This window comes from Oryctolagus cuniculus, chromosome 7, assembly GCF_051225735.1.
Source record: "Oryctolagus cuniculus isolate XC-2025 breed Fujian yellow rabbit chromosome 7, ASM5122573v1, whole genome shotgun sequence".
NCBI classification, from domain to species: domain Eukaryota; kingdom Metazoa; phylum Chordata; class Mammalia; order Lagomorpha; family Leporidae; genus Oryctolagus; species Oryctolagus cuniculus.
The window spans coordinates 62,167,822-62,195,057 of NC_142873.1; the positions used below are offsets into that span (position 1 = coordinate 62,167,822).

At 41.0% G+C, this 27,236-nt stretch overlaps 1 protein-coding gene across 2 annotated transcripts in view; it reads right to left on the reverse strand.

Annotated features, from left to right (window-relative positions):
- Positions 1-27,236, reverse strand: part of STXBP3 (syntaxin binding protein 3) — an 80,512-nt gene that overhangs the window by 26,768 nt on the left and 26,508 nt on the right. For both annotated transcript variants that reach the window (XM_070077963.2, XM_070077962.2), the window contains 7 exons: positions 26,381-26,462; positions 23,633-23,709; positions 21,395-21,473; positions 20,123-20,223; positions 13,851-14,005; positions 8,354-8,444; positions 3,215-3,339 (listed from right to left, as the gene is read on the reverse strand). In XM_070077963.2, the coding sequence (XP_069934064.1) occupies positions 3,215-3,339; positions 8,354-8,444; positions 13,851-14,005; positions 20,123-20,223; positions 21,395-21,473; positions 23,633-23,709; positions 26,381-26,462 (710 nt within the window). The remainder of the gene's footprint in view (positions 1-3,214; positions 3,340-8,353; positions 8,445-13,850; positions 14,006-20,122; positions 20,224-21,394; positions 21,474-23,632; positions 23,710-26,380; positions 26,463-27,236) is intronic.

A 27,236-nucleotide genomic window follows, 5' to 3' on the forward strand; every position in this document is an offset into this window, starting at 1 on the left:
TTTGACAGGTAGAGTTATAGACAGTGAGAGAGACAGAGAGAAGGGTCTCCCCAACTGGCCGCCATGGCTGGCGCTGCGCAGATCCAAAGCCAGGAGCCAGGTGCTTCTTCTTGGTCTCCCATGCGGGTGCAGGGATCCAAGCACTTGGGCCATCCTCCACTGCCCTCCCGGGCCACAGCAGAGAGCTAGACTGGAAGAGGAGCAACCAGGACTAGAAGCCGGTGCCTACCATAGGATACTGGCACTGCAGGCGGAGGATTAACCAAGTGAGCATGGCACCGGGCCCACCATCAACTTTTTCTTTTTTTTGACAGGCAGAGTGAACAGTGAGAGAGAGAGAGAGAGACAGAGAGAAAGGTCTTCCTTTTGCTGTTGGTTCACCCTCCAAAGCCCGCCGCGGCCGGCACATCACGCTGATCCGAAAGCAGGAGCCAGGTGCTTCTCCTGGTCTCCCATGGGGTGCAGGGCCCAAGGACTTGGGCCATCCTCCACTGCACTCCCAGGCCACAGCAGAGAGCTGGCCTGGAAGACGGGCAACCAGGACAGAATCGGCACCCCGACCGGGACTAGAACCCGGTGTGCCGGTGCCGCAAGGCGGAGGATTAGCCTAATTAGCCACGGCGCCGGCCATCCATCAACTTTAAAAATTAGACTGAATACACTAACAATTTGTATTTTAACTGCTAAAAATACTACTTTGAGAGCAGATGTTAAGCCGAGTAGTTAAGATGCCTTCATCCCACATTGGAGTGTGGGGGATCAGTTCCTGGCTCCAGCTCCTGACTCTAGTCCCCTGTCAATGTGGACCAAGGGAGGCAACAGTGATGGTTGAAGCAATTTGTTTCCTACCACCCATGTGGAAGACCTAGGTAGCATCCCTAGCTCCCAGTTCCAGCCCAGCCAGTCTCTCCCTTACTTACTTTATTTATTTATTTATTTGAGAGGCAGAGTTACAGACAGAGAGAGGGAGATACAGAGAGAGGTCTTCCCTCCACTGGGTCACTCCCCAAATGGCCATAACAGCCAAAGCTGAGCTGTTGAAGCCAGGAACCATGCTTCCTCCAGGCCTCCCACATGGGTGCAAGGAGCCCAAGCACTTGGGCTATCCTCTGCTGCTTTCCCAGGCCATAAGCAGAGGATTAGCTGGGAAACGAACTGGTGCCCATCTAGGATGCCAGCGCCACAGGCCACAGCACCGGCCCCTCTTCCTTACTTTTAACAAATGACACTTTGGGGTAGGCATTTGGCCTCATAGTTTAACATGCCTCTAGGTAACCTGGGTCCCATGTTGGAGTGTCTGGGTTTGATTCCCAGCTCCTTTAGCTCTTCATTCTAGCTCCTTGCCAATGCAGACCCTGGGAGTGATGATGGCTCAAATAATTGTGTTCGTGCTATCCACAAACGAGAGCTGGATTAAATTCAGGGCCCAGGGGCTGGCGTAGCAGGTTAAGCCAGTACCTGGGATGCAGGCAACTAATACAGGCATCAGCTGAAGATTCAGCTGCTGCACTACTGATCCATCTCCCTGTTAATGCACCTGGGAAAGCAACAAAAGATGGTACCAGGAAGAAGCTCCAGGCTACTGGTTTCAGATGGTCTAGGCTCCAGCTGTTAAGGCCATCTGGGGAATGAACCAGCAGATGAACATCCCTCTTTGTCTCTATCTCTCCCTCTCTCTATCTCTCCCTGTAACTCTCCCTTTCAAATAAATAACAAATAAATATTAAAAAAATACTAAGCATCTTAATTACCACAAGCGTTTTGTATCTTTTTAATATAAAAGCTACTTAAGTTTCAGAAACTGTTTTTCATTTTCACTACTGTACTCAAGCAATAAATTTCAGATGAAAGTTAATTTGCATTTAGAGATCATCAAATATGTATACATATTTATAGACACACATACACCCATAAATGATATACAGACCTATAATTAAATGGTTCCTTGAAAGAAAAGCTATTTTATTTTAAATATTTATTTATTTGAAAAGCAGAATTACAGAGAGGCAGAGGCAGAGAGAAAGAGAGAGAGAAGTCTTCCATCTGCTGGATCACTCCCCAAGTGGTCACAATGGCCTGAGCTGTGCCAATCTGAAGCCAGGAGCCTGGAGCCTCCTTCAGGTCTCCCATGTGGATGCAGGGTCCCAAGCACTTGGACCATTTTCTGCTGCTTTCCCAGGCCATAGCAGAGAGCTGGATCGGAAGTGGAGCAGTGGGACTAGAATCGGTGCCCATATGGGATACCAGCACTACACGCAGTGGCTTTTACCTGCTATTCCACAGCGCCAGCCCCAGCTATTTTTTCATTTAATTTTTTAATTTGGGGACAGCACTATGGTATAGTGGGTTAAGCTACCACCTGCAGTACTGGCATCCCATATGGACACTGGTTCAAGTCCTGGCTGCTCCACTTCTGATCCAGCTCCACGCTTTTGTGCCTGGGAAAGCAGCAGAAAATGGTCCAAGTGCTTGGGAACCTGCATCCACATGGGAGACACTGATGAAGCACATGGCTCAGCCCTGGTGTTGTAGCCATTTCGGGAGTGGACCAGTAGATGGAAGCTCTCTCTCTCTCTCTCTGCCTCTGCTTATCCCACTTTGTAACTCCACCTTTGAAATAAACAAATCAACATATACTCTTAATAAAGTCCAAGTTCTACCTGTTTAAATGTTGCTCTGGGGGCTGGCACTGTGGCACAGCAGGTTAAAGCCCTCGTCTGAAGCGCTGGTATCCCATGTGGGTACCAGTTCAAGTCCCAGCTGCTCCACTTCCTATCCAGCTATCTGCTATGGCCTGGGAAAGCAGTAGAATATGGCCTAAGTCCTTGGGTTCCTGCACCAGCGTGGAAGACCTAGAAGAAGCTCCTGGCTTCTGGCTTTAGATCGGCATTGCTCTGGCCGTTTCGGCCATCTGGGGAATGAACCAGAGGATGGAAGACCTCTCTCTCTCTTTCTTTCTCTGCCTCTGTCTCTCTGTAGCTCTGCCTTTCAAATAAATATATAAATTTTCTAAAAAAATGTTGTTCTGTTGCAGATTAAAGAAGAATACATGACATCAAAAAGCTCTCAAGCAGTCAAATTATCAACATATTTTAAAAAGGATTATGATTATAGGAATATAAAGGTTACGGGCATTTGGGTTTATTATGGCCACACACATCATCAAATACTCATACTCTATCCTTTTGGTCTATGCCCTCCAAGTTATACTTGCTTGTATGTATCATTCTCAATTGGTAGTAGATCATATGCCATTGCCTGAAAGGTCAGTTCATGCAGGACAGTAGACACAGGATCAAAGCCACGATCAATTATTAAGAGCTGGGAATGTGTTTTACCCTGGAATAACAAGATAAAATTATCAGAAGAAATTTCAATTTCTTTGTGTGAGCATATTTTAAAACAGCTTAAAAAGCAAAAACGACTTCTCCCAAGTTCTTCTTTCTCCCCACCAAAAACATAAAATAAATGGTTAAGTGACTTAAAGAGTGTTAGGTTTTATCAGAACAAAACTGAGAATCCAAGTTGTACAATAGGGGGAAAGAAAAAGACTACACAACTATAAGTTTTCATATTTAAGTTAACAGGCTATATTTAATATATTCTGAAAATTTCAAACAGAAACATCTGTACTAAAATAAAATCTATCTTCTTATGAGTTCAGCTCCATAAACACTAAAATTGATATAAAATAGTGGATACCACTTGAGTTCTTTATGTTAGATTTGTTGCTAAGCAAAAATATATATTATTTCACTTAACATATATATTCTTTTAGGGGTCTTATAGTAACCCTTTGAGACAGGGTTTATCTCTACTTGAAAAGGAGGGCTTAAGGCTTGAAAGTAAGTAATTTGCCCAAATTACACAGGTAGGAGTAAGTGGTGGAACTGAGATTCAGTCTGCTTTACTCCCACATCTGGGTTCTTAGCCATTATGCTACTTAAAGAGAGTTTACGCCGGCACCGCGGCTCAATAGGCTAATCCTCCGCCTTGCGGCGCTGGCACACCGGGTTCTAGTCCTGGTCGGGGCACCGGATTCTGTCCCGGTTGCACCTCTTCCAGGCCAGCTCTCTTCTATGGCCCGGGAGTGCAGTGGAGGATGGCCCAAGTCTTTAGGCCCTGCACCCGCATGGGAGACCAGGGGAAGCACCTGGCTCCTGGCTTCGGATCAGCGCGATGTGCCAGTGGCAGTGCGCCGGCCGCAGCGGCCATTGGAGGGTGAACCAATGGCAAAAAGGAAGACTTTTCTCTCTGTCTCTCTCTCTCTCACTATCCACTCTGTCAAAAAAAAAAAAAAAAAAAAAAGAGAGAGAGAGAGAGAGAGAGAGTTTACTGGGGCAGACGTTTAGCCTATCAGTTAAGATGCGAGTTAGGATGCACATGTCCCATGTAGAAGCCTCAGTTCGACATGTGCCTCAAAATCAAGATCCCAGCTTCCTGCTGGTGGAGTCACTGGGAGGCAGCAGGGATGGCTTGAGCGGTTGGGTCCCTTCTATCCCCATGGGAGACCTGGACTGAATTCCTGGTTCCTGGCTTCAGCCTGGAGCAACCCACATCACAGCAGGTATAGGGGGAGTGAGCCAGCAAATGAGAGTTCTGTCATTCAAATAAATTAATAGATAAAATTTTAAAATAAAAATCAAATTACTGAATACTTTTAAAAAGATTATATTGATGCTAAGAAGATAAAACACAATGAAATCTTTGTTATCAATTCACAAACAGTATTAATCACTAAACAGTAAATATTAGTGCTGGGTATATTGTTAACATCAGTTTCTTTCTTTTTTTAAAATTAATTTATTTATTTAAAAGTCAGAGTTACAGAGTTTATTTAAAAGTCAGAGGAAAGGCAGAGAGAGAGAGATAGATCTTCCATCTGATGGTTCACTCCCCAATTGGCTGCAACGGCAGAAGTTGTGCCAATCCAAAACCAGGAGCCAGGAGCTTCTTCCTGGTCTCCCACATGGGTGCAGGGACCCAAGGACTTGGGCCATCTTCTACTGCTTTCCCAGGCCATAGTGGAGAGCTGGATTGGAAGTGGAGCAACTGGGTCTTGAACCGGCGCCCATATGGGATGCCGGCACATTAGGCCAGGGTGTTAACCTGCTGCACCACAGCACCGGCCCCTATCACTATCTTTCATACTTGATTTTAAAAAGTAATAAATTTTTAGACTATTATTCAAAACAGTGAGAAATAACTCAACAAATATTTCCTATTTATTTACATATAAGAGACAGAAGTACATTACATAGGCTAGATTTTAAAAATAGTTTTAAATTTTCCATTCACCCATTTGAATGCATGTGAGACAGTATGGTATTGTATGTGAAGAAGACAGCATCTGAAATCAGACAGATCTGGATCTGCGTCTACTCTTAACTACGATCTTGTTGTACAACACCGGATAAACTGTTTGACATATTTATATATCAGTATTCTCTCTGTAAAATGGAATATAATCATAGAAACTTTCCCTTGTAAGATTGCTGTAAAGATTAAATATAATAATATCACAAAACACTTAACATAGTGCCTGGTGTAAGCTCTCAACATACATGAGCTATGAGTCTTAAAAACTACGAATAGGGGGGTTGGTGCTGTGGTGTAGCGGGTAAAGCTGCTGCCTGCAGTGCTGGCATCCCATATGGGTGTCGGTTCAAGATCCAGCGCTACACTTCTGATTCAGCTCTCTGCTATGGCCTGGGAAAGTAGTAGATGGCCCAAGTCCTTGGGCCCCTGCATCTGTGTAGGAGACCTGGAAGAAGCTCCTGGCTTTGGATCAGCTCAGCTCCAGCCATTTTGGCCATTTGGGGAGTGAACCAGTGGATGGAAGACCTCTCTCTCTACCTCTGCCTCTCTGCAGCTCTGCCTTTCAAATAAATAAATATTTTTTTTTTAAAAGCTATGAACAGGAAAAAGACAATGCAATGCAAGTGCTCTATCAGGGTTGGGCCTTATAATGGTATGTAGGAGGGAGTGTCACTGTCCCTAAAGAGTCAGGAGAGATTTCCATCATGAGGGAATTCTTTATCAGGTCTCTGAATGAGGGAAAGTTATCAGCATTAGAAGGATATACAATTCCCAGGGAGAATTATATGGATTTTGCCCTTTTTCCATCAAAATTATGAAAGATTAAGGGGATTTTTGCAAATATATTGATTGTATATCTCTTCTATCATTCAACATTTATTCACCACTTACTAAGTGTACTAAACCACTCCATTTTCCTAACTACAACCAAGATAACAACTTTCACTAAACCACTGAACAAAGACTGGTAACTTCAAAAGTAACTCACATAACACCTAAACTTAGAATCCTTCATCACAGCCAAGTAGTTTAATCATAATTCTGCCTATTTCTCTAGCTTCTACCCAAAGAATCCTGTTATCCATACAATAAACCCCCTATTCTACCAAACATTACACTTACTCCTCAAACTCAAGAGCTTTGCCCGGTGCCGCGGCTCACTTGGCTAATCCTCCGCCTTTGGTGCCGGCATCCTGGGTTCTAGTCCCAGTTGGGGTACCGGATTCTGTCCCAGTTGCTCCTCTTCCAGTCCAGCTCTCTTCTGTGGCCCGGGAAGGCAGTGAAGGATGGCCCAAGTGCTTGGGTCCTGCACCCATATGGGAGACCAGGAGGAAGCACCTGGCTCCTGGCCTTAGTTCGGCACAGTGCGCCGGCTGCAGCAGCCATTTGGGGGGTAAACCAATGGAAAAAGGAAAACCTTTCTCTCTGTCTCTCTCTCTCTAACTCTGCCTGTCAAAAAACAAAAACAAAAACAAAAACAAAAACCAAACAACAACAAAAAACCTCAAGATTCTCTTCCTCCAGGAAGCCTTCCAAGACTCCAGTTCAGAATAAGTGAAGGCCCAGCCCAGGTTCTCAATACACTCAATGTATTCTCTCATCCCACTTTAATTACACAGCATTGTAACTGGTGGTCTGCTGGTCCTGTACTTCCTTTAAAACACTGACAGTTCTTCCTTGTCATCCATGAGCTACTGTAATATGGCTTCCCAGACCTCTGGCACCACCTCTGTCAGTCTCAGGCTCTTCATTCTCTAAAGCACACCTCAAGCCGGCGCCGCGGCTCACTAGGCTAATCCTCCGCCTAGCGGCGCCGGCACACCGGGTTCTAGTCCCGGTCGGGGCGCCGGATTCTGTCCCGGTTGCCCCTCTTCCAGGCCAGCCCTCTGCTGTGGCCAGGGAGTGCAGTGGAGGATGGCCCAGGTGCTTGGGCCCTGCACCCCATGGGAGACCAGGAAAAGCACCTGGCTCCTGGCTCCTGCCACCGGATCAGCGCGGTGCGCCGGCCGCAGCGCGCTGGCCGCGGCGGCCATTGGAGGGTGAACCAACGGCAAAAGGAAGACCTTTCTCTCTGTCTCTCTCTCTCTCACTGTCCACTCTGCCTGTCCAAAAAAAAAAAAAAAAAAAAAAAAAAAAAGCACACCTCAAATGCTGGTGTTCCCCACATCCCCACCTCAGCATCTGATTACATTATATTATCTTCTATCAAGTACCACTTATTCAATGCCTCTATGTGCCAAAGACTTACATATTATCTCACTTAATCCTCATACCAACTAAGCAAGGTACATTTCATGTCACCTCCTTTAGGTCACAGAGATAGTAACAACAGGAATTTCTATGTTTATTAACTGTGGTAAGCATTATTTTAAGGACTTTACATGTATTAACTCATTTAATCCTCGCATTAACTTTTTTTTTTTTTTTTTTTTTTGGACAGGTAGAGTTATAGACAATGAGAGAGAGAGACAGAGAGAGAGGTCTTTCTTCTGTTGGTTCACTCCCCAAATGGCCGCCATGGCCGGCGCTGGGCAGATCCGAAGCCAGGAGCCAGGTGCCTCTTCCTCGTCTCCCATGTGGGTGCAGGGCCCAAGCACTTGGGCCATCCTCCACTGCCTCCCTGGGCCACAGCAGAGAGCTGGACTGGAAGAGGAGCAACTGGGACTAAAACCCGGTGTGCCAGCGCCGCAGGTGGAGGATTAGCCTATTGAGCCGCAGCGCCGGCTCCGCTCATTAACTTTTAAACTAGGTATTCTTTTACTGTCCTCAATTTATAGAAAAAAAAAACTTGGGTATAGAGAAATTACCTAATTTGTATAATTATGAATTAAAGAGCAGAAACAGGATTTGGACACAGTGCTGACTTCATAACCCCGTCATCTGTAAATCAACTATGTTAATGATTCTCCAATCAGTATTGGAGATCTATGTTAATGACTCCCAAACTAATACTGGAAAATAAAGGAACAAGTTCCTTTGGCTTATAAATAAGACAGATTTTATGCACAGTCACTATTTGCCTTTTATACATTACCTTTATTAGGCTCTTTTCATCAATCTTGTAGTAGTCTTCAAGTTTTTTTTCAACAAGCTGTGCAAGCTTACTGGCATTATCAAGAGGCTTACTAGAAATGTAAAAAACAGTTCAAACAAATATATTTATTTCAGAACACACTTCACAATACCATATAGTTTAATTCTAAACTTAAACCATGCATTTATAAAAACTTTCATAAACATGGAAAATTCCAAATAATATATTAAATATGATGTTAATATGAACATATTTGAAATTTACAAATAAGTCTCATCATTTGTTCTTCAGTTTTTTAATGCAAAAGAAATAAAATATTGCACATAAAGTTGCAGTTTCCACTATTCCTTCCAAGTCCTGACCTTCTCTCCCCTACTTTTTTTTTTAACTTTTATTTAATGAATATAAATTTCCGAAGTACAGCTCAAGGATTGCAATGGCTTTTTCCCTCCCATAACTTCCCTCCCACCTGCAACCCTCCCCTCTCCCACTCCCTCTCCCCTTCCATTCACATCAAGACTCATTTTCAATTATCTTTATATACAGAAGATCAATTTAGCATATACTAAGTAAAGATTTCAACAGTTTGCACCCACACAGAAACACAAAGTGAAAAATACTGTTTGAGTACTAGTTATAGCATTAAATCACAATGTACAGCACATTTAGGACAGATCCCACATAAGGAGTAAGTGCACAGTGACTCCTGCTGTTGACTTAACAAATTGACACTCTTGTTTATAGCGTCACTAATCACCCTAGGCTCTTGTCTTGAGTTGCCAAAGCTATGGAGGCCTTTTGAGTTCGCCGACTCTGATCTTATTTAGACAAGGTCATAGTCAAAGTGGAAGTTCTCTCCTCCCTTCAGAGAAAGGTACCTCCTTCTTTGATGGCTCGTTCTTTCCACTGGGATCTCACTCGCAGAGACCTTTCATACAGGGTCGTCCCCCCACTCCCACCCCCCCACCACAGTGTCTTGGCTTTCCATGCCTATATTACTCTCAAGGGCTCTTCAGCCAGATCTGAATGCCTTAAGGGCTGATTCTGAGGCCAGAGTGCTGTTTAGCACATCTGCCATTCTGAGTCTGTTGTGTATCCCGCTTCCCATGTTGGATCGTTCTCTCCCCTTTTTATTCTATCAGTATTTGCAGACACTAGTCTTGTTTATGTGATCCCTTTGACTCTTAGTCCTACCATTATGATCAACTGTGACCAGAAATTGATCACTTGGACTAGTGAGATGGCATTGGTACATGCCACCTTGATGGGATTGAATTGGAATCCCCTGGCACATTTCTAACTCTACCATTTGGGGCAAGTCAGCTTGAGCATGTCCCAAATTGTACATCTCCTCCCTCTTATTTGCACTCTTATATTTAACAGGGATCATTTTTCAGTTAAATTTCAACACTTAAGAATAACTGTGTGTTAATTACAGAGTTCAACCAATAGTATTAAATAGAACAAAAAAATACTAAAAGGGATAAAGTATTAAGTTGTTCATCAACAGTCAGGGCAAAGGCTGATCAAGTCACTGTTTCTCAAAGTGCCTATTTCACTTCAACAAGTTTCCTTTTTGGTGCTCGGTTACTTGTCACTGATCAGAGAGAACATATGATATTTGTCCCTTTGGGACTGGCTTATTTCACTCAGCATGATGTTTTCCAGATTCCTCCATTTTGTTGCAAATGACTGGATTTCATTGCTTTTTTTTTTTTTTACTACTGTATAGTATTCTATAGAGTACATATCCCATAATTTCTTTATCCAGTCTACTGTTGATGGGCATTTAGGTTGATTCCAGGTCTTAGCTATTGTGAATTGAGCTGCAACAAACATTAAGATGCAGACTGCTTTTTTGTTTGCTAATTCAATTTCCTTTGGGTAAATTCCAAGGAGTCAGATGGCTGGGTTGTATGACAGGGTTATATTCAGGTTTCTGAGGAATCTCCAGACTGACTTCCACAGTGGCTTTACCAGTTTGCATTCCCACCAATAGTAGGTTAGTGTCCCTTTTCCCCCACATCCTCGCCAGCATCTGTTGTTGGTAGATTTCTGTATGTGAGCCATTCTAACCAGGGTGAGGTGAAACCTCATTGTGGTTTTAATTTGCATTTCCCTGATTGCTAGTGATCCTGAACACTTTTTCATGTGTCTGTTGGCCACTTGGATTTCCTCTTTTGAAAAATGTCTATTGAGGTCCTTGGCCCATCTCTTAAGTTCTCCCCTACTTCTATCCCCATGGCAACCACTATCATGAGCTTCATATGCATTCTTCCAGTCACTGCAGTTATTTATGTGTGTATTGATTTATCTATGCTGACACACACATGATTTATTCACTTTTTATCCTAAGCAGCATTCCATCACATGATTAATACTGGATTCTATGTATTCATTTTCCTAAAGATGGACATTTATGTCATTTTCAATTTAATAGTATTGTAAACACTGAAACAAACATGCTTGTGTGTGTGTGTATATATATATATATATCTCCATGCATATGTTTCTCTAGGTATATTACATGTAAAAGTATAATTGCTGAGTCATAGGGCATGTACATTTTCAACTTCTCTAGAGATTACTAACTTGCTCTCCAGATTAGTTGAATAATTATTCCTTCTACAAGTAGCCTGAGATTTCGCCACATGCTAACATTTAGTAAACTTTCCAATACAGTCTTCTGCACAAAATCTTGTATATTACAGTCTTATAAAATGATTAACATTATATTCTAAATTGTAACCTCACAATCAATGGCATTAGTATAATTTCCAAATCTACCCCCCCCCCAAAAAAAAAAGTCTGAGAAGACTATTCACCTAGCACACCAACAGGTGTTTGGCACGGTGGTCAAGCTGCCAATTGGGGTGTCTCCATCCCATAGTAGAGTGCCTAGGATTGAATCCCAGCTCTGCTCTCATTCCAGTTTCCTGCTAGTGGGTACCCCAGGGGCAGCAGATGATTGCTCAAGTGGTTGGGTTCCTGCTACCCACATGGGAGACCTGGATGGGGTTCCTGTTTCCCAGCTTTGGCCTGGCTTAGCCCCAGACAATTAATTGCAGGCACTGGGGAGTGAACCAGTGGATGGGGGATCACTTTGTCTGTCTCTGTCTCCCTTTCAAATATAAATAAACAGTGAATCAAGTGCCCTCAGTTCTAGAAAATTTTACTTGATGAAAAAATAAAGGGACAGGCATCCTATACTGGTGTGCTGGTTGGAATCCCAGCTCCCCTGCTTGCAATCCAGCTTTTTGCTAATGCACCTGGGCAGGCAGCAGATAACAGCCCAAGTACTTGAGCCCCTGCTACTCACTGGAGAACTGGATGGAGTTCCTGGATACAGGCTTCAGCCTGGCTTAGACCTGGCTGTTGTGGGCACTTGAAGAGTAATCCAGTGGATGAATGATTCTGTCTCTCTCTCTCTCTAAAATAAATCTTTAAACAAAGCAGGACCTACAGAGTAATTTATTACATTTTTTGTTATAAAATATTTTCAAATGGAAGTAGCTTCATGTTAGAATTATATATTAAAAGTCTACAAAGTGGGGCTGGCGCTGTGGCACAGTGGGTTAAAGCCCTAGCCTGAAGTGCCAGTATCCCATATGGCCACCGGTTCTAGTCCCAGCTGCTCCTCTTCCGATCTAACTCTCTGCTGTGGCCTGGGAAAGCAGTGGAAGATGGCCCAAGTGCTTGGGCCCCTGCAACCACGTGGGAGACCTGGAAGAAGCTCCTGGCTCCTGGCTTCGGATTGGTGCAGCTCTGGCTGTTGTGGCCATCTGGGGAGCGACCAGTAGATGGAAGACCTCTCTGTCTCTACCTCTCTCTGTAACTCTTTCAAATAAATAAAATAAATCTTTTTTTTTTTTTTTAAAAAAGTCTATAAAGCGTAAAGGACTATTTTTGTGAAAGGCCAGATAGAATTTTAAAAGCCAAGATTATTATTTATTAGAGGACTCAGAATGGGTTCCTAGAGTAACCTGGGAGAAAAGGGTGATGACTCAGGTAACTGATTCCCTGCTACCCATGTGGAATACCTAGATTGAGTTCCTAGCTCCTCCTGGCTTTGGCCTTGCCTTATGCCAGCTGTTGAGGGCAACTGGGGAGTGAACCAGTAGGTAGAAGATCTCTGTCTCTCTGCCTTTCAAATAAAAAAATAAGTAAAAATTCAAAGCAGGTCCCTGTGTGAGCTATTAAATTATAAGGTTATTATGTTTACTCTTTTCCCTGACTATATCCAACCACCAATGGCAGAAGCTTGAACAGGGACTAAACTTGAGCAGGAGCCAAATCACTTAGCTCACAGTAATCAGAAGTAATTTTATAAGTAAAAGCATGCTTCTAATACCCAAGTTGTAAGTAGAGTTTGGTAATATTTAAATTAAGGATATTTACTACATATTTTTAAAGTAATAGATTTTTAAAAAGATTTATTTATTTATTTGAAAGGTAGAGGCAGAGAGAGAGAGAGAGGTCTCCCATCTGCTGGCTCACTCCCCAAATGGCTGCAAAAGCCAGAGCTGGGCCAACCTGAAGCAAGGAGCCTGGAGCTTCTTCCACGTCTCCTATGTGAGTGCAGGGGCCCAAGGACTTGGGCCATCTTCCACTGCTTTCCCAGGTGCATTAGCAGGGAGCTGGATCGGAAGTGGAGCAGCTGGGACTCTGGCACTGCAGGTGGCGACTACACCACAGTGCCGGCCCCAGTAATAGATATTTAAAATGTTAATTTAAATGAATAATAAAATGGATTTGAAATTAAACAATTCAGCCAACTAAGCTGACAAACACCAATGTTCAAATTAAATAATCTTTTTAAAAAATATTATTCATTATATTTCAGAGACAGAGCTAGAGAGACAGACAGCTCCTAACCATGGATTCACTACCCACATGTCCACATTAGTCAGGTCTGTGCTGGCTGCAGCCAGGAGGTGGGAATCAATCCAGGTCTCTCATGTGGGTTGCATGAGACCCAACAACTTGAGCTACTGTCTGCTGCCTCCCCTGGTGCCTTATTAGCAGAAAGCTAGAACTGGAGTGGAGCCAGGACTCAAACCTAGGCACTCTTACATAAGATGTGGGTATCCTAACCTGCTTCTCAAATTAAATACTTTTAAAAATAAATGAGTAATAATATTGACTCCTAGCATAAGTTTAGTATATTAGTACCATTTCTACTTGCTTCATGCAATACTCCAAGTGCTTTACAGATATGAACTTATTTAATTTTAATAATCTTATGAAGTAAGTACTATTATCATTCCCATTTCATAGACATGGAAGCTGAGGCCAGAGGGTCACACTTAGAATAAACAAAATTCAGTAAAAGAGGCTATTAGTTAATTGGCAAATGAAGTTTTAAACTTTAAATCTACATGTAGAACATGATCGTGGTACAAGGAAAATAAATTTAACAAATCAACATAAAGCATTGCTTCTAGACTGGAGAGCAAATAGAAAGCATAACACATAGAGACCCTGTTGTGCACCTTACCTTTTATACCTTACTCCAGGGTTTTCATCCAGGGTGGCACACACTGTAACTATCCGCTCGGCCATAGCTTCCATGACGGCATCCTTTCCACTGGCACTTCCAGGGTCTGGGCTATAACAGTAATAGAACGCATCTGGTACGTCAAGCGTATACACCTAAGTCAGGCCAAAAAAGAGTCACAATGTCAATCTAGAGATCTGGTTTACAAACATGTACCAATAAAAAGGCAGCCATTTTTTAGGACATTAAAAGAAAAAAACACTTGCACTAACTGTGCTATTTCCTGAAACAGGAAAACCTCATCAAACCTCATTTCCTGTCTTTGTGATTTCATGCTTTCTTTTCTTACTCTCCTTTCCTGTTTAGTCTACTCTCCTTCAATTCTTGTTTCATACAGATTGCACCATTAGCTTTTTATTACCTGTGCAATAAGTGAAGGAAGCTGAGGTAATAACACTAAGATAAAAAGCTAATACCCGGCACAAATAAACAGAATAAGCCAAAATGGGACAACAACAAAGTTTAAAAAAATCTTTTTTTAAAAGATGTTATTTATTTGAGAGGCAGAGTTAACACACAGAGAGAGGAAGAGACAGAGAGAAAGATCTTCCATCTGCTGGTTCACTCCTCAAATGGCTGCAATGGCCAGAGCTGTGCCTATCAAATCACTCAATCCCCTATTGTTTCACTTCCTTCCCCATCTCAGGTCTGTCCGATTGAGGCGGCATCCCTCTCTGGCTTATAATAAAGCTTGTCTGGTTTGTGGAGGTTGGTTTTCCTTCTTTACATCTCCTGGATACAAAGTGCTGGCACCTAACATGCACAGTGAAACCTCAGACACTCACTCATTCAACTAACAAAAGAACTTACTTAAATGAAAGCAACTGGATTAGAGGCTTACCATTTTTTCATTACATGAAGGATACAAAAGCATCCTACTTTGTGTTGAGAGCTCCCCATTAAACTAAGACTTTTGTTTGTTTTCTAAATAATAACATCCCTCTTAGTTTCAATAACACACTGGGTATTAAAAGTAGGTAAGTGGGCTGGCGCTGCAGCTCACTAGGCTAATCCTCTGCCTTGCGGCGCTGGCACACCAGGTTCTAGTCCCGGTCGGTGCGCCAGATTCTGTCCCGGCTGCCCCTCTTCCAGGCCAGCTCTCTGCTGTGGCCAGGGAGTGCAGTGGAGGATGGCCCAAGTACTTGGGCCCTGCACCCCATGGGAGACCAGGAGAAGCATCTGGCTCCTGCCGTTGGATCAGCGCGGTGCGCCGGCCGCAGCACGCTGGCCGCGGCGGCCATTGGAGGGTGAACCAACGGCAAAAGGAAGACCTTTCTCTCTGTCTCTCTCTCTCTCACTGTCCACTCTGCCTGTCAAATAAATAAATAAATAAATAAAAGTAGGTAAGTAATCAATGTTACAGGTTAAGTAATGAATTGTGAATAAATTTCCTTTAATTATCTTTTCAAAGATAGCCATTCATTTCCCTGAACATAACCCATCACCAGCAGCGGCAACCTGAACATGAACTGAGATTCAGTTGTGGGGCTGGCACTGTGGTGTCCTGGGTTAAGCCACCATCTGCAGGGCCAGCATCCCATATGGGCACCAGTTTGATTTCTGGCTTCTCCACTTCTAGCTCTCTGCTAATGTGTCTGGGAAAGCAGCGGAAGATGGCCCAAATCCTTGGGCTCCTGCACCCATGTGGGAGACCCCAGATGGAGCTCCTGGTTCCTGGCTTCAGCCTGGCCTAGTCCTGGCTGTTGCAGCCATTTTGGAAGTGAACCAATGGATAGAAGATTTCTTTCTCTCTCTCCGCCTCTCAAATAAATAAATCTTAAAAAAAAAAAAGGTAATAAAAAGTATTTAAAAAGAAAGAAATTCATTTCTGGCCAACTCGCTTATCTCTGTATTGCTTGAAGACTATGATGCTGTATTAATTAACAACAAATACCCTATATCTGAACTGTGACTTTCTCACAGTATACTCAATCATTGCAGGAGGTAATATTATTTGCTCAAATGCTCCTCTCTATAAGGCTTCTCCCCAAGAAAGTGTATTTCCACTGATGTCAGGCTTGTCTATAGTCATTGGAATGTGTGCAGAAAACACATGCCACTTCCTAGTAATAGCCATTGTAGGCCAGCATCGCGGCTCAATAGCCTAATCCTCTGCCTGCTGCGCCGGCACACCAGGTTCTAGTCCCGGTTCGGGTGCCGGATTCTGTCCCAGTTGCCCCTCTTCCAGGCCAGCTCTCTGCTATGGCCCGGGAGTGCAGTGGAGGATGGCCCAAGTCTTTGGGCCTTGTACCCGCACGGGAGACCAGGAGAAGCACCTGGCTCCTGCCTTCGGATCAGCGCGGTGCGCCGGCTGCAGCACGCCGGCCGCGGCGGCCATTGGAGGGTGAACCAATGGCAAAGGAAGACCTTTCTCTCTGTCTCTCTCTCTCTCACTGTCCACTCCGCCTGTCAACAACAACAACAAAAAAGCGCCATTGTATGGCTCCACCAGTTTTCTTCTCTTCCCTGGATTATGTCCCTTTCAGCTGCAGTTCCTGAATGTAAAGAATACAGAGCAAAGGCCTAGTCAAAGCACACTGAACAACATGAATGAGAATACCATTGTTATGACCCACAATCAGCTCCTTACATGTAGATATCCTTCTATCCTTTCTTCATGCTAATCTCCAGCTAACCTGTCTCCATCTCCTCTACCAAGACCCCTCTTGATATCTTCTTTGTACTCCCTAAGGCCCACTGCAAACAAACTGCCTCTTACTCATGAATGCCTTCCTCCTACATGCCTTAAGGTATACATGATAGCATTACTTAAACTCTTTGAAAGGGAAACACAGATCTTTCTTTAATCCCTTTGACTCATGGAATCGCAAGGGTGAGTCAAACTTCTTCCTCTTCATGTAACTTCTAAATGTGTTAAATGGCCAGCTTAACCTCTTTGAGGCAATATCACATCTTTTTTTTTAATTATTTTTAAGCTTTATTTGTTTATTTATTTGAAAGGCAGATTACAGAGAAGCAGAGGCAGAGAGAGAGAGAGGTCTTCCAACCGATGGTTCACTCCCCAAACGTCCACAATGGCCGGAGCTGGGCCAATCTAAAGCCAGGAGCCAAGAGCTTCTTCCGGATTTCCCACAGGGGTGCAGGGGCCCAAGGACTTGGGCCATCATCTTCTGCTTTCCCAGGATATAGCAGAGAGCTGGATTGGAAGTAGAGCAGCCAGGACTCGAACTGGTGCCCATGAGGGATGCCAGCACTGCAGGAGGCAGCTTTAACCTGCTGCGCCACAGTGCCGGCCCCATCACATCTCTCCCCAGTAACCCTGACTTCTAGGATCTACTTTTCCTTAAATGCTTTAGGAAAGCCCCAGTTTTCTGCAGCAGCTCATTTTCTGCCACTTTTCTTAGTGGAATGTAGAGACACCTACAATACAGCCCCAACCCAGCCACACAAAGCCTTAGGTATCTCACCTCACTCCTTATTACCCACATTCCTGCTGCTCCCCTGCATCTTTCTGCTTCTGTATCTTTGCATCCAGATCATTCTCACCTCCTGGAATGTTCATTCCCTCTTCATTACTACCTTATGAAATCCTATCCATTCTTCAAATATTTTCCCAGTCTTCCAGTAAGAATTAATCTCTCTCTCCTGTGGCAGACTGCAAGATGCCTCCTAAAAACCACATGCCCCTTAATTTCAGGAATTATACTCCAACTTTGAGAGTAACAGCCATACACACTCAGCTAAAAAACTACATTTCCCAGTGTCCCATGTGCTTAGGCACAGTCATGTGACCACATTTTAGCTAATGAGATATACATGAAAATTCCTTGCTCTCTCTTTCACCTTGAATCTTCAGATAAGGATGTAATGATTCCACATGCATCTTGGATCATGTGGGCCACGCCAAGAAGACTAGGCCCTTGATAATTTTGTAGAGCAGCATCGCAGTCTTAGATAGCCCTCTTAATTACTTTTGTATCAGCAAGAAATAAGTTTCCACATTGTTTAGGCCACTGAAAATTCAGATTTTTCTGTAATATGCAATTTAAACTAATCCTAATTGATTCTGGTTTGACGATGTTTAATATTCTGTATCTCTTACAGTATTCAAACTGAGGACAAGGCTTTTATCTTGCTCATCTTTTCACAGAAGATGCTTTGCATCTGGCAGACAATATACACTGAATGTGTAATGTTCATATAGGACTTACCTCACATCTCAAAGCACTTAGTATCATTCCATTTTTAACTTCACACACAAAGAAAAATCCAAAATCTTTTCATTTTAATTTCTCCAAAAGGTAATTAATTAAGACATCTGAAGATGTTTATCAAGGAAGTAAATTAATAGAAAAAACTTCTCGGGGGCCGGCGCTGTGGCATAGTAGGCTAAGCCTCTGCCTCTGCATCCCATATGGGCATCAGTTCATGTCCTGGCTGCTCCTCTTCCCACCCAGTTCTCTGCTATAGCCTGGGAAAGCAATAGAGGACGGCCTAAGTGCTTGGGCCCCTGAACATGTGAGGGAGACCCCGAAGAAGCTCCTGGCCTCACTCAGGCAGTTTCAGCCATTTGGGGAGTGAATCAGCAGATGGAAGATCTCTCTCTCTGTCTCTTCCTCTCTTTCTGTAACTCTGCCTCTCAAATAGATAAATAAAAATCTTAAAAAAAAAAAAGTCAAATAAAAAAAAAAGGAAAAAGCTCATCATAGGAAAAAACAGACAAAACCTTACATAATCACATTTCACAAAGACAGGTAGGAAATAACTGCCAAAACATTTCTCTAAACATGCAAAGACATATTATTTCTTTTTATTTTATTTATTTATTTATTTTGACAGGCAGAGTGGACAGTGAGAGAGAGACAGAGAGACAGAGAGAAAGGGCTTCCTTTTGCCGTTGGTTCACCCTCCAATGGCCACCGCGGATGGCGCATCGCGCTTATCTGAAGCCAGGAGCCAGGTACTTCTCCTGGTCTCCCATGGGGTGCAGGGCCCAAGGACTTGGGCCATCCTCCACTGCACTCCCGGGCCACAGCAGAGAGCTGGCCTGGAAGAGGGGCAACTGGGACAGAATCTGGTGCCCTGACTGGGACTAGAACCCGGTGTGCCAGCACCGCAGGTGGAGGATTAGCCTATTGAGCCGCGGTGCCGGCTGCAAAGACATAGTATTTCCATGAGCCATCAAATTAGTTAGGTATTTACACAAATCCTTAAATACAGAAATCGCAGAATTCCATAAATTCTTGGGCTAAAAGTATCTAGTGTGAAGCAAGATGCTTTGGAAATGCAACATTCATCATGTTACTACTAATATCCCACTTGATTTCAGCAAGACTTTTTTTACCCTACATTAAACTTACATATCATATTAAAGTGTAAGTCTAATGTTAACTTCTGGAAAAGAGTTTAACATCAAGCAGTTATCTCAGTATTTTACAATTTGGTTTCCAATATTTATCAAAAAATAATTTTAAAAACCCCTTATGTAGGGATTTCAATTTCCTTCTTTTTAGCTCTTAAAATATTGCCCTTATAGTTCTAAACAGTAAGCTATTTCAATTCTATGAAGTGTTAGAATTTAAACACGGGAAACTGAGCACAATAAAGCTAAATAATTCACTTGCTTTGTGACTTGGGTCAAGTTATTTAACCGTTTTGATTTCTTGATCTTTAAAATAAAGATATAAATACCACCTATTTATGGAAATATTGTTTGAATTAAATGAATACATTTACGTAAAGTACTCTTAAAAGCATCTGACACACAGCACTATGTGTGTGTTTGCTACTATCACCACTGATATTAATAACTGAAGGGCTATTAATTGTCCCAAATGTAAAACAAACTTTAAAAAAAAAATCTTCATTTATAAATAAAAATAAATGATACCTTAAATGATATTATAGTTATTAATATTTATTTTAATATCACAAATGATCACATAAATCAAATGAAGTACTTATCATGCTAAAAAACCTTTTGATTTAATTATCTAGTAGTGCTGTTATCTGACATATACTGGACTTGGTAGCTAGTAATTGGAAGTTTAAGCATTATTTTTTATAATTAATATCATATTCTAATTCACTGCTCATATTCCTTCCTTCATCATGGAGAATGTTAATTTGTGGATTAGGTTCAAAATTCACCAAATATATATATATTAAAAATACCTTAGAATACATCTTATTAACAAATAGGCTCATAAAACCAAATTTGAAAATTTATAATGAATTAAAATTAAAAGTACCTGGGATTCATGTGGGATGAAGGAAATATTTATTTCTTTGCATCTTCTTATTGATTTGGAGCAAGAAGCCTTAATTTTGTTAAAAAGACTATCAGGGCAAACTGGGAAGGAAAAAAAAAAAACGTGTTAACTCCATCTAATTCTTTATTTCTTGTGAGTAAAAAAGAATATTTATTTCATATATATATAATTACTGGATCTCACAATGTAATTTACTATGGGAAGAGAGATTTTATAGGAATATATATATTTTTTTACAGAGCAGGTATATTCAAGACAAAAGTGCTATAACAGAAATGCTATTTTCCCCATTTATACCCACTAAAAACTCAGACATATTTCCTTAGAGACCCTCTAATGGAGCACACTAACACTGTTAAGAAAAAATCATGCCCAAATTCATGACTTAATAAACTATCGTGCTTCAGAAGTTCTTGTATCACAGTGCCTTGATTTAATATCTGGCTCTGACTCCTGATTCCAGCTTCTTGCTTATACAGCCCTAGGAAGCAGCAGTAAAGGCTCAAGTAAGTGTGTTCCTGCCACTCACATGGGAGATCTGGATTGAGTTTCCCACTCCCAGCTTGGGACCTAGCTATTGGGGGCATTTGGGGAGTAAACCAGTGGAAAGCAGTTCTGTCTCTGCCTCTCAAATAATTAAAAATTAAAACATTAGTGCACCAGCAGATGATGTGAGGAACAGCCCTTTTCATCAACCTCCACTCAACTACACCAGCAAAAACAACTCTTTCTCTTTTTTTGTAATTTGAGAGGCAAAAGACAGACAGACATACACATGGAGTTCCCACGCACTGACTCACTACCCAAATGCCCACAGTAGCCACAGTAGAGCCAGAGAAAGCCAGGAGCTAGGAACTCAATCCAGTTCTCCCAAGGAAGTGGCAGAGACCCAACTACCTGAGCCATTACCTGCTGCCTCCTGGGTGTCCATTAGCAGGAAGCTGGAGTAAGCGTGCAGCTGAACTCATACCCAGGTGCTCAGATATGGGATGCAGGCATTCCAGTCAGCAGCTTAACTGGTAGGCCAAAACGCCTGCCCTACAGCTATCTTTTTACAATAGCTGGGAGGGGTTTCCTTTAATTTTCTATCACCTTAACATGAATTAGGATTGATAAAATCTTTGAATTTTAGATTCTTTCTAGCTTAATTGTAATAAATGATAGGGATAAAGTCACTAGAAGAGTTTTATAAAAGTAGATTATTTAAAATTAATAGAAAAAAATGAGGCAATAATTTTGAAAAAGACTTACAGTCAGTGAAGTATATATATGCTGCTTTATATTTGTTCTCTGATTTACTTGCAAAATCACGTAAGAAACAATCTACAGACTTAAAAAAGGTTAGATGTTAATATGTATTTTATTAAATACTAATTTAAATATGCTAGCTTTTAAAATAACTAATACCAACTTACTTCAACGATAAAATAAAACCTTACTGGCTAAATGTTTAACTTAAACTGCTTTTTTTTTTAAGATGCTATGTTCTCTAGCTAGTGACTGCTAATAACATCTTACGTGGAAAAGTAATAAGCAGTAAAGTAATATAAATAAGTTACTATTATTGGCAATGAAGAAATCTAGGAAAGTTAAAGGAACATGAAGACTCTTGGAAAATAACTGATTGAGGAACTGAGAAGCCAACAAACTGAAAGGATCATCTGTCTACATGGACAATGAAACCACTTAGACTTATGACTGGGAATGACAGTGAGCCACTGGTGCTAAAGTTGTCAAGGGTTAGAATGAGAGCCCAGAGCTTGGTAGGTGACTGTACGAAGGAAGACCAGCAGGGAATACAGTCAGCAGTATGTGCCTTAATGAGGGGATCGAAGGAAGGAAGTAAATAATTATCTAGACACAAAAATGAACAACAAAGAATCATTGCTCCTCCATTAGTTCTTTTTTTTCTTCTGAAACTCCTAGAACTGTATTTCTATTAAGGCTCCTGGATTTATCCTGCAAGTCTCTTATCTTTTCCCTCATGATTTCTAAGCTTTTTTTCCCCCACTTTGAGACACTCCATTCTGAGGTCAGTACTCAATAGTGGTAATTCTCTCCTTCCAATAACTGCTTGATAAATCACACTTTTAAGTTTCAGAAAGTGTTTTCTACACCATATTAAATTTCCCCTATGTATACTATTCTTCTGTTCAGGTGGTCACCTTTCTCTTTCAGCAGTTCTATTCTGCTATATATGTGTCTTCTTCGTTTACTAAATAAACTTCCTTTCTCTGGAAGTTGGAATTACATTCAGAAACCATCTTCTGGGAATTCTTTGCTCTTTCACTGAATATACAGATACAACTTTGTATTCTGCCTGCTTTTGTCACCTAACATTAAAATGAACATTTTTAAATAAAAATGTTTTAATAAACAATAATAAACAACAAAAATAACAAAATTTTATTAAAATTCTAAAACATTTTTAATGACCAGATAGTCTTTCACATCAGTTGGATTTATTTATTGCTTGGAATATAATTTGATATAATTATAATTATATAATGTATTTTATTGTTTCCTTGCAATAAACTCCAAAATACAAAACATTTTGAGGTTCTTGATAAAGAATGGTAAATTATTTTCCAAAAAGTTTCTATCAATCTATATTCCCATTATTTTCTGCTCCATTACCCACTGATAGCTAGACTACCTAGATTATGATACATTCATCTTTTAAATTTCTCTACCAATTTGCTAGATGAAATTAGTCCTTTTAATTTGCTAGCTTTCAATCACTAATTTTCTTTTATGAAATATCATAGATAAGATTAAAAAAAGTCAGTAAAACCCTCTCTTTGCACCAGCAACCAGTAGGCAAAGACTAACAAATACCATGCTAGGTTTTTTTTTTTTTTTTTTTGCTATTGTAACTATTGGCTGCTAGAGTTAGAAGTGAAATGAAACTGAAATTGCCAAACTAACATTCCAGATAGGAATAAGTAGAAGAGGTGCTGGAAAATTCACTCTCAGATATTGCACAGCTTAAAGAAATATGATATCTTATTTGACTCTGGGCCTAAAGTATAAACTATCCATACTATAAACTGGAGAAATTACCTTGACATAATACACACACATTCATCCATATACATGTATACACATATACACTTACATGCTGTAGGGTAGTCACTAAGATGAAGGATAATCCAAGACTATTTCTTTTACCTACATTTCCATTCTTTTACTAAATTATGGTTCAACAAGAATGGCATGGGTAATAAATTATGTGAAGAAAGTATGATTTCATGTAATTGAATTCTGCTTTCATAAATGGGGGAAAAAGAAATTTTTTCATTTATACATTCTCATTGAAAAAAGGGCAAATAAAACAATCTTATGAAACAGAAATTTCATAAACAAACTAGTTTACTGCAATATATTTCTAATAAAAGATATTTTATTACTTTGAATTTTCCATCAGCAAACTACGATAATCGTGAAAATATTGAAGAATTTACTTTCTTAAAGACTCAAAATACTCACCTTTGATGTTGGAGAGATAAAATAAAGAGCTTTCATTTGTCTGACAGGCTCACGGTTTTTATAAATATTCTCCACAACTAACAAAAAAAGGTAATTTTGTATAAGCAAATATTTATATAGTTGAAGTAACTTTAAATAAACTTTATTGTACTTTCCATTTATAATAACAGGGAAACATATTTATATATATTATGTCTAACATTTTCTTTATCCTCATTTGATAAAAATTCTGAAAATGTATCTTCCCTGATGAGGCTAAACTCTGGACCAAATTGCCCCCTCATGAGAAAAAGAGATGAAGCAGTTATTTCAGACAGGTAGGTGTACCAACACATGCAATCAACATGCAGTTAAATAAAAAAACAAGAAAATGAAATAAAATTTAAAATATGTCCTTTTAAAAAACATTCTACTAAAGTAATAGCAAATATGCCACAAGATATACTTAGATAAATACTTACGTGAATTGCTTATTAAATCTCAAAATAATGCTATCAATATTTTCCAAAGAGGAAATGGAGGCTAAAGGAGTTACGTAATATGCCCAATCACACACAGAAAATAGCATAGGCAGGCTTCCAACCCAGATCTGCCCAACTCTGGGGACAAAGTTTTTAGTTACTATAACATTCTTTAAATAACTGCCAAATAATTCTTATTCTTTTATAACCACACACTAATATTTATATATTTTCAATAAAATACTACTAGAATTCAATTTTTTATTATTTGACATGATTATAAAATTATCTACTATAAAACAAAATGAATACTAAACTAATAAACTCTAGTTGCCAAATTAACTATTTAAAACTAAATGTATGGGGCTGGCGCCATGGCACAGTAGGTTAATCCTTCGTCTGCGGTGCCGGCATCCCATGTGGGCACAGGCTCTAGTCCTGGCTTCTCCTCTTCCAGTCCAGCTCTCTGCTGTGGCTTGGGAAAGCAGCAGAAAATGGCCCAAGTGCTTGGGCCCCTGTCATTCACAGGAGTTCCACGCTCCTGGCTTTGGCCTGCTCCAGCCCTGGCCATTGTGGTTCATTTGGGGAGTGAATCAGCAAATGGAAGATCTCTCTCTCTCTCTCTCTTTCTCTGTCGCTCTGCCTTTCAAATAAATAATAAATCTTAAAAGAAAATTTATATGTAAGGGAAGTGACTGTTGGGTTTCTCTTTTAAAAATGGTGACTTTAGGAGCTGTTGCTGTGGCATAGAAGGTTAAGCCTCTGCCTATGGTGTTGGCATCCCATATGAGCGCCTGTTCAAGTATCAGCTGCTCCACTTACGACCCAGCTCCCTGCTAATTCACCTGGGAAAACATTGGAAGATGACCCAAATGCTTGGGCCCCTGCACCCACATGGGAGACCTAGAGGAAGCTCTGGGCTCCTGCCTTCAGTTTGGCCCAGCTCCAGCCACTGCAGCCATCTGGGGAATGAACTATCAGATAGATGGAAGGACACCCCCCCTCTCTGCTACTCTGCCTTTCAAATAAAATAAAAATAAATAAATCTTTTTTAAAAATGGTGACTTTATTTTCATGTAGTCTAGTAATGTGTAGGTTTTCCCTGGCTACTATTAAATAAGATATTAAATAAGATTTCCAGGAAACAAATTGAATTTTTATATCTAAATCTCCAAGAATTATAATTTTACTTCTAAAACATTAAGGTTCAATTCATGTCATTGTATAATAGTCAAAATGAATTATCTAAAGCTACCTAATGAGTTCTTCTATTATAATTCTCTATGCTCAAGCTAAATGGGTTTATAATCTACATAAGGGTAGTCTATCACTACCCACTATCTGGGAATCTGTAAGATATGTTGTTTTCATCTAAAGGGGCACCCAACTTATAATTGGTTTTGTTCTAGTTTTACTTATGCTAATTAACAATCTTACATGTTTCAGAACTGGAAGTAACTGACCATGCAGGGGACACAGATGCTGGCAATGACCAAGACTGCTCCAGCTCACAAAAGCAAATTTATTAGATAGGATAGGCAGAGACTTCCAGACCCTGGATAGGCAGGGCCTGCACTACGCCCCTCATAAGCAGGAAGCAGTTACAGAAGAGATGATTTGACGTCCATCAACTCCCCTTAGGAATAAGGGGATGGAGTCTCTGAAGGGGGAATGAAGTAGGCAGGCATACAGGTTAAAATAGATTAGGTTTGTGAGTTGGAAGACCACACCTTCACCACGCCCCTGTGTGACCTCATGCTCCTACCTGGTCGCACCTGGGTGCCCACCAGTCAATCAGGTTAATTAACCACTCCCCTTTGGAAGTGGGTTAAAAACCTGGGACACAGTCTGTCCCACCCTTTCCCTAGCCTCTTGCCAGGAGGGGGCTGGCTGTAGCCCTGTGCCTCCGGGCCACCTGCCCTAGGCTTCCTGGCCTAGATGCTCCTATCCGTGGCTGGTTCCTGGTGCTCGGTATGAACCCAGATTTACCTCTCTCTCTTAGATAAAGCTCCCACTCTCCTATGCCTCTTTCACACTAAATAAAAGCTTAAAATGTGAAAAAAAATAATTATCCTCTAATAATCAAATGCTATAAATATTATGTCTATGTTCAGGAAAAAAAATACAAATGTAAGAGATTAAAGATTCACAAAGAATGTCAAATCTAATTGTTATGGCTAGAGTAAAAAAAATTCCTCAGAAACACAATTACTAAGCATAATTTAATACTTCAAACCTTCTCAATCACAATAAAAAAGTTTTCAGGATGAAAATGAGTAATACTTACCAGTTATACCCTCTTCTAGAAGATCTGTCATTTTGCAACATGATGCCAAAAGCTTAGTAGTAAATTCATCTAAAAGCATTATCTTAAAACAAATACAAATTAAGAAACAGAATTAGCATCTGATTGCCAAGAATGTTCAAATACAAAATTTTATCTATTAAGCCTACTCAAATTTATAATTTGACATAAAACTAAAATATTAGAACATTGGCAAAATGATCACAACTCATCTTTTAAGTTGCATGATCTGAGATTTATTCTTTCAGTATGTGTGTGTGTGTATATATACGCATATATATATGTATATATATGCAAATAAAATAATTTCAATTTTGGGGGCCAGCCTTATGGCATAGTAGGTTAAACTGCTGCTTGAGTTGCCCACATCTCTTTTTCTTTTTCTTTTTTTTTTTTTAAGATTTATTTTATTTATTTGAAAGACAGAGTTACAGAGAGGTAGAGACAGAGAAAAAGGTCTTCCATCCGCTGGTTCACTCCACAGATGGCCACAACAACTAGAGTTGTGCCGATCTGAAGCCAGGAGCCAGGAACTTCTTCCGGGTCTTCCATGTGGGTGCAGGGGCCCAAGGACTTGGGACCTCCTCTACTGCTTTCCCAGGCCAGAGCAGAGAGGTGGATCAGAAGAGGAGCTGTCGGTATTAGAACCAGCACCCATATGGGATGCTGGCACTTCAGGCCAGGGCTTTAACCTGCTGCGTCACAGCGCCGGCCCCGGGTTGCCCACATCTCATACAGGAGTGCTGGTTCAAGTCCCAGCTCCTCCACCTGCAATCCTGCTAATGCGCCTGGGAGGGTAGCAGATGATAGCTCAAGTAGTTGGGTTCCTGCAACCCAT